Source organism: Triplophysa rosa, linkage group LG22, assembly GCF_024868665.1.
Source record: "Triplophysa rosa linkage group LG22, Trosa_1v2, whole genome shotgun sequence".
Classification (NCBI taxonomy): domain Eukaryota; kingdom Metazoa; phylum Chordata; class Actinopteri; order Cypriniformes; family Nemacheilidae; genus Triplophysa; species Triplophysa rosa.
Window position 1 is genome coordinate 7,175,632 of NC_079911.1, and position 8,264 is coordinate 7,183,895.

Consider the following 8,264-nt stretch of genomic DNA (forward strand, 5'->3'; position numbering starts at 1 on the left):
TTATAGTTTCTTATAGCAAAATTAATAAACTACAATAATAATAATAAAAAATATATCTATATATTTTTTAATTCAGGAATAATCTTCCAAGTGTCTTCTTTCAAATGAGACCAACCGTAGGTCTCTACTCCAAAGCATTCATGAGTTACAACCATTTTAGTTCCAAAAGTGCATTTTCATGTGTAGGCTAAAAAAGGGCTCCGACAGTTAACAGGTTTTAATGACAATGTCTCCAAATCATGCAATTGATTATGTAGCTTTACATGTTTAAAAGGGTCATATGGCGCGAATATGTGTTTTTCTGTGTCTTTGGTGTGTTATAAGTTGCCGATGCACAGTGTTGGGTGTAACTAGTTACTAAGTAATTAGTTACTGTAATTTAATTACTTTCCCCTTGAAAAAGTAAAGTAAGGGATTACTCTTATTTTTTCTGTAATTTAATTAGTTACTTCTGATGTAATTAAGCTAAATACTTTTATTTAAGGAATTTACATCAAAATCCAAAGTCTAACTTTAAAATCCGTGCTTTAATGTATAATTCTCACATTTGTAATTAATAATAATACTTTATGTAGTTTTATATTATTTATTTGAATGAATTAAAACAGCCGTTTGATGTCTATCCTTGAATCACTTAACTCATCAAGGTTGATGTAGGCTATAGAAAGTAATTAGTAATAAGTAATTAAATACTTTTTGAAGAGAGTAACTTGTACAGTAATCTAATTACATTATCGAATGTGAAATTAGTAACTAGTAATTAATTACTTTTTCAGAGTAACTTACCCAACACTGCCGATGCATGTATTAGACACGTAAAATTGCAAAAATTAAAATGTCGTAACAAAAGATGCATTGTATCTAAAAGCGAATGCTCACCCAGACCCGCAAGTAAGGTGGGCGTACCTGTCAGTACAATTGCTTTGGAACCTGATGTTCCAAATATGGTAAGAGAGGTTACACTTCAGTCACACACTTGCAGTATTCGACCAATCACTATGCACTGGTTAACTGGCCAATCATAGCACACCTCGCTTCTCAGAGCGATGAGCTTTGTAAAGAATCCGCGTGTTTCAGAGAGGCGGGGAAAAGAGGAGATACAAACATGCACGGTATGTGGAAAATACAGTGTTTTTGAACCTTAAATTGTGAAACAATTGATAATATTCGTTTTAGCCGTGTCCTATGACCCCTTTAATGATTCTGACAGAGAGTGAAGGATACTCTTGTGGTCCAGCACGATGTTGGTTTGACCGTGCTGAACGGCAAACACTATCGAGCTGCTCTGCTCTAAGTTTGCCACAGGGACCTCTGGGTTTCCATCAGGCGTGACTGCACTGTTTTGGAGGTGAAGCTCATACTGGTCACATGGCATGGACAGCTCTAAAAGAAAAGGACAAGCTTTCATGCATATATGTGATATAAATACTACATCCTCTCCTGTTAAAATCTGACACAGCCTGTAGTACCAAAACAGTCCAGACGTTAGGTGGCAAACATGAATTTACAGCTAAGAAAAGAAATAGATTACATTTTTACTGTGAAAGGAGGAGAAATGTTGACATTTTTCAGCCTGCTTCTGTCCACACATTGAATAAAAACACTAGCCTTCAAAGCTTACCAGTGATCTTTCCCTGACGGATTTTCTGAACTTTGTATTTGATGGACGTGCCAGCGAGCAGATACACATCATAAGCAGGATTTAAGAAAACGTTTTCAAGAATCAGTAACTTGACTTCAGCAGCACCAACGTCCTGCAAAACATATATAATATTCAAATGAATCGGTTTGTACCAAGCAATACTGATCTGAATGCTGAAGAATCTGCTCGCCAAGTCACCACTCACACCACTTCCATCCAGAACGACAACACAGACATGCTTGTCTAATGTCCATACCATGACTATTACTACTGTAAATGAAAAAAGCAGACAATACCTTATAAAGAGCTTCTTGTATTTTGGCTTTAAGCTTAGCATGTCCCGTTTTGATTCCTGAAACCAGGATGATATCTCCCTGATGTCCTACTCGCTCCATCTCAGAGATGTAGGTTGGAGGAGTGTACGCTGATTCTGCAAAACGCAGAACTCTGCCAAAAAAACATCACAATTACACCATCAGTCAGTCAGGTTTGTTAAAAATAAAGAAATGCTTTCAACGACCACACCATGTCTTCATAGGTTTCTTTCAGTCCACAATTAAAAGCGATAAAGGTGCAGGATTTTAGTCCAATGACTTTTCAGCATCAGCAAGGATATACAGTAATTTTATGGCAATTGGTTTTTGCAGTCACGGCAGGTTAGAGATTGCGGAAAAATAAGGTTGTCGTCACTTGTTCGGTCTGGTTATGACAAAGTTAAAAGAATCTTAACATTGAACCTGACTCTTACCGCAGTGAGTTGTAGGAATCAGGGAAACCTGATGTTTTGGCATCCTTTACAATAGTCCAATCGAACAACAGACTGGCGAGAGTACTGAAGGTATTTCCTGAAAGCAGAATGTACACATTTATCCCGAGTTCACATTAATGACATCATTGAAGTACACTGCTTCATAACACACATGTACGATAGAGTCACTTATTTTCAATGAGAGCTGCGTTTTCGCTATGGATGATAAATCCATCTATATTTGTGAAAACCAACAGCAGTACAGGGTTTTAAATGGATAGTTCACCCAAAAATGAAAATTGCGTTTTAAAGAACTTTGGTAACCAAACAACATTGACTTCCATTTTATGGACACAAAACCACTAAAATATTTTCATTTGTGTTTCACTGAAGAAAGAGTCATATACATGTTTTCAATGACATTTGGTGAATAAATGATCACATTGGGTTTTTTTTGGGGGGGGGGTACGTTTGCAGCACATACGTATACATGTGCATAACACACTCACCTTCTGAATCAAGCGCATGAATCTTGAGCTCCAGTGGAGAATCCTCCAGGTAAAGTTCTCGTGTAGTGGAGACAATCTGGATCTCACTAATCACATCCACTATAGCATCACAACGTAGCACCTGTCCTGTTGCTGAAAACAACACCACCTCTCAGATCTCCAAGCTCATGACCCACATAAAGGTCTAATCTACGGGGGTTTTCTTTTGTTGCTTCTATTGTTTTCCACTAATTTGTACATCGCTTTGGATAAAAGCGTCTGCTAAATGTCTAAATGTAAATGCATGGGACAATAATTTGTTACATGATAGTAAAGGACATAAAAGATACTGTCATCACTTATACCAAACAGATTCATGCAATATAATTTTGCTAAAAATTTAATTCTCTTATCACCCTTATGCCATATACTGTATATTTATATATACAGGTGCTGGTCATATAATTGGAATATCATCAAAAAGTTGATTTATTTCACTAATTCCATTCAAAAAGTGAAACTTGTATATTATATTCATTCATTACACACAGACTGATATATTTCAAATGTTTATTTCTTTTAATTTGATGATTATAACTGACAACTAATGAAAATCCCAAAGTCGGTATCTCAGAAAATTAGAATATTACTTAAGACCAATACAAAGAAAGGATTTTTAGAAATCTTGGCCAACTGAAAAGTATGAACATGAAAAGTATGAGCATGTACAGCACTCAATACTTATTTGGGGCTCCTTTTGCCTGAATTACTGCAGCAATGCGGCGTGGCATGGAGTCGATCAATCTGTGGCACTGCTCAGGTGTTATGAGAGCCCAGGTTGCTCTGACAGTGGCCTTCAGCTCTTCTGCATTGTTGGGTCTGGCATATCGCATCTTCCTCTTCACAATACCCCATAGATTTTCTATGGGGTTAAGGTCAGGCGAGTTTGCTGGCCAATTAAGAACAGGGATACCATGGTCCTTAAACCAGGTATTGGTAGCTTTGGCACTGTGTGCAGGTGCCAAGTCCTGTTGGAAAATGAAATCTGCATCTCCATAAAGTTGGTCAGCAGCAGGAAGCATGAAGTGCTCTAAAACTTCCTGGTATACGGCTGCGTTGACCTTGGACCTCAGAAGACACAGTGGACCAACACCAGCAGATGACATGGCACCCCAAACCATCACTGACTGTGGAAACTTTACACTGGACCTCAAGCAACGTGGATTCTGTGCCTCTCCTCTCTTCCTCCAGACTCTGGGACCCTGATTTCCAAAGGAAATGCAAAATTTACTTTTATCAGAGAACATAACTTTGGACCACTCAGCAGCAGTCCAGTCCTTTTTGTCTTTAGCCCAGGCGAGACGCTTCTGATGCTTCCTGCTGCTGACCAACTTTATGGAGATGCAGATTTCATTTTCCAACAGGACTTGGCACCTGCACACAGTGCCAAAGCTACCAGTACCTGGTTTAAGGACCATGGTATCCCTGTTCTTAATTGGCCAGCAAACTCGCCTGACCTTAACCCCATAGAAAATCTATGGGGTATTGTGAAGAGGAAGATGCGATATGCCAGACCCAACAATGCAGAAGAGCTGAAGGCCACTATCAGAGCAACCTGGGCTCTCATAATACCTGAGCAGTGCCACAGACTGATCGACTCCATGCCACGCCGCATTGCTGCAGTAATTCAGGCAAAAGGAGCCCCAAGTAAGTATTGAGTGCTGTACATGCTCATACTTTTCATGTTCATACTTTTCAGTTGGCCAAGATTTCTAAAAATCCTTTCTTTGTATTGGTCTTAAGTAATATTCTAATTTTCTGAGATACTGAATTTGAGATTTTCACTAGTTGTCAGTTATAATCATCAAATTAAAAGAAATAAACATTTGAAATATATCAGTCTGTGTGTAATGAATGAATATAATATACAAGTTTCACTTTTTGAATGGAATTAGTGAAATAAATCAACTTTTTGATGATATTCTAATTATATGACCAGCACCTGTATATATATATATATATATATATATATATAAAACGTTCAATTGAAGTACGGAAGTCATATATATCAGGGATTAAACTTTCTTTGTGATACAACATATAGCAGTGGTTCCCAAAGTGGGGTCGCGACAAGGCTTAGGTATTGTCAGCTGTGATTCCTATAAATTCAACTGCCAGCTGATAATGTCGTTCTTTATTGGCATTTGTCGGATCGGTGACTAACACTCTTAAAGTGACCAGTTGCATATTTAGGTTTTTCAGTAAGATATCACAAAAATTTCAGAACTGTTATTACAAAGTTTCAAATAAAGCCCTGACAGTTCTCTATTATTATTATTACAACATTATTTTTTAATATTTCTTATCTTCCTACTGCTTACTTTTAAGAGCTTGCTTTAAAAAAAACTATGCACTTGTACTTCCTCTGTTTCTCTTTCTCTGTCTGTGAGTTTGCAGGTAAAGGAAGTTTTATGAGAGTGTCTTTATGTGTGCGTGTTTATGTAGGTGGTGGGGATCCGGTGGGACTCGAAAACATGTTTCTCTACAAAGGGGGGGCCTGGCAAAAAAAGTTTGGGAACCACTGACAGTAACAAAAAGATGCCGGCAGATTTTTACAAACACCAAAAGACAACCCAAAGTTTATAAGACTGATGAAAGCAGGTAGCAATAACTCACAGATGTCCTCGGCGAGTATAATACTGGTCAGTCTGGACGGCTGAGTCGAGCGGGCCTGCAGAACGGCCCTCTGGGAGCATTGATGTTCATTTACATCCACAGCCTCTATACTGGCGACCTCTGGCCTGTTGGATGACCTATGAAGAGAGCACACACTTAAACGGTCTTCATTTAAAAACTCCCTGTTTTTCTTGCTCTGTGATGTCCCACACAGTGTCATCTACAGCTGCGTTCAAACCGCCACTTTCTGCCACCAACATTCATTGTCACTTGTGGCACCGGAAGTCGGCAAGCTTCTACAGTGGCACCACTCTGTCTGCTAGTCACTGGCAATGAGAACAGGGCATAAAGCAGCAAGACTGCATTTTAAGTTAATGTCATCATAATGTGTGTTCCCTCTGACTCAAACCCATGTCCTTAGAATTAGGGCTGTCACGATTATTAAATAATCGTCTCATCGCGATTGTTTGACCTCATCGCGACGGTTTCAGATCATCGCGATTATTGCACATCTCTATAGAAGACACTAGGGGGAGCTGTAGTGTATCTGCATATTGCATATTTTAGTGTCTATATTGTTACTTAAGCATGGTAATACTTGTAAAATGTACCACCACAACACAATCACTTAAAAAAAAAACTAAAACATATACAAATTACCTGCAGTACAATTTGATATTATTTAAGCAAATCTCAGTGTGAAAACCAGTCTACCAAAATTTCACTAACACACAAGTTAAATTTTATTGTAGTCTTGCAAGTGAGAAAAAAACAGACTAGAATCTTTTATATGACTGATAGTATTTTAATGGTGGCTTCAATTCACACCTGATAAATTTACAAGTATTTGGCGGTTGTATTATTGACAGGTAAAAGCCTAAACCTTAAATATATGATGACCCAATTTTTTCCGATGTATTTCCAAGAATAAAACATAGTCTTGCATTCAGAACAATATGGTCGTTTCAATCGCTGAATCAAAAATGCATGAGAATTAAATGTCAAAGCTCAAAAACAGACAATTAATCGCCATAATCGTCAAAGCCCTAAAACAGACAATTAATCGCCATAATCGCAATGATTTATTAGACAATTAATCGTCAATCAAATTTCATAATCGTGACAGCCCTACTTAGAATAATGCAATTGCCTACCAGTTGAGCTATGACAGCTTCGAGAAAGCCATTTTACTTTTAATTCCATTGAATACTTGGTGGTAGTGTTATCTTTATGGTCAAAGCACAGAATATAAGTATTTTGATGCGATCTGAATCCTTTGTTATTACACAGCATAATTAAACAGGGAACCAAATACATACAAGTTCAGAATGACATAAAGGTGAGTAAATGGTATTTATTTTTGTATAGCAAAGACTTTTTAAGTCTTATAGCTACGAAAAGCTGTTAAAAATTTTCACCATCACTGCCACTTACAGCTTACTCAATACACATTTAACCTGTTTTTTTTAACAAAATGAGGCATTTCCATTCATGCATTAGTTAGAAGCTATTTGGTAGAAGACAGTTTTGAACCATATGTTCGAAAGCAACACAAAAAAATCGCTGGTGGAGATAACAAATATTTATGTAAATTGACCTGTCAAAGCAGACGGCAAATAAAATAAATACAGCCCCTGCGGCAACTAAACACGCGACTGCAGATACTGAACATTTTCCTAATCTACAAAGTAAAGTTACACATATTTTAAGTAGCCTAAGATATATACAGTGAGACATTATGACATATTTGTTTCAAAGCAGACATCACACAACCTCCCTCACGTCAGCACCACGTGCTGCAGCTTTCACCTACAAAGTTGTTTATGCATTGCGTACTTCATGTATAAATAATGTTATTTTCTGTGCTGTCTATGTTACTATGCATACGTATTAGTACACTGCATAAGTAGCAGTTCTGAAAATTAACATTAACTCGAAATGTAATAGTTATCCAATGCACTTACCATCGATAGCACCCTTCGGTTGCTTCCAGTGTGAAATTAATTTTTGTGTTTCTTGAAAGAGGTAATAAAACTTTCGGGATATTGAGTTTCGCCGCTTGAGCGAGACTGCAGGCGAACAGCACAATAGCGAGACCCTCCACGAGCGAGCGACTCTTTGCCATTATCACAGAACAGAGGCGAAATTCGCCCTTTACTTTTATTTCCAGTGTTTATTGTTTACGACTTCACAGTGTGTCCGCCGGTTTCGACTTTCCACATCCCCGAAAAAAGATTTGAACAAGGTGCCACAGATCGTGCAGTGTATTCAGTAAACACGCCTTTGATCCAAAGTATCAGTTCAAAAGAATCACATGGGGCGCGTGCATGACAAGAGCTACAGTAACATAGGCGGGTTTTTACTTTCATTATTAACTCTGAACGGACTCATGTACTTCACATTTTCAAATAAGAGAAAAAAAGTGGTTATTAATAATAAAAAACTAAGTTATATCGGTAAAAGAGGCGAAATGTTACAGCATGTTATAGAAAATGTTTGAACACACATAGCCGCATGAAAATACCCGCCATAGGATTACTATTAAAGCGGCGTGATGCATACTGGGAGATGACCTACGTCATTCTGATAAAGGATGACGAATTTCTTTAAAGGCACAAGACCAAATGAGGCATACCCAAGACTTGCTTTTGCTGATTGAAGTATCATATTACATCGTTTACATTACGGTCCTTGTCCGTGTCTTAAGTGC

The 8,264-nt window shown here is 37.8% G+C and overlaps 1 protein-coding gene across 2 annotated transcripts in view; it reads right to left on the bottom strand.

Annotated features, from left to right (window-relative positions):
- Positions 1-8,089, bottom strand: part of nup210 (nucleoporin 210) — a 29,015-nt gene extending 20,926 nt beyond the window's left edge. For both annotated transcript variants that reach the window (XM_057321425.1, XM_057321426.1), the window contains exons 1-7: positions 7,519-8,089; positions 5,555-5,691; positions 2,900-3,031; positions 2,391-2,487; positions 1,939-2,089; positions 1,622-1,754; positions 1,225-1,383 (exon numbers count right to left, since the gene is read on the bottom strand). In XM_057321425.1, coding sequence (XP_057177408.1) covers positions 1,225-1,383; positions 1,622-1,754; positions 1,939-2,089; positions 2,391-2,487; positions 2,900-3,031; positions 5,555-5,691; positions 7,519-7,679 — 970 coding nt within the window. In that variant the 5' untranslated portion in view covers positions 7,680-8,089. The remainder of the gene's footprint in view (positions 1-1,224; positions 1,384-1,621; positions 1,755-1,938; positions 2,090-2,390; positions 2,488-2,899; positions 3,032-5,554; positions 5,692-7,518) is intronic.
- Between the last annotated feature and the right edge of the window lie 175 nt (positions 8,090-8,264).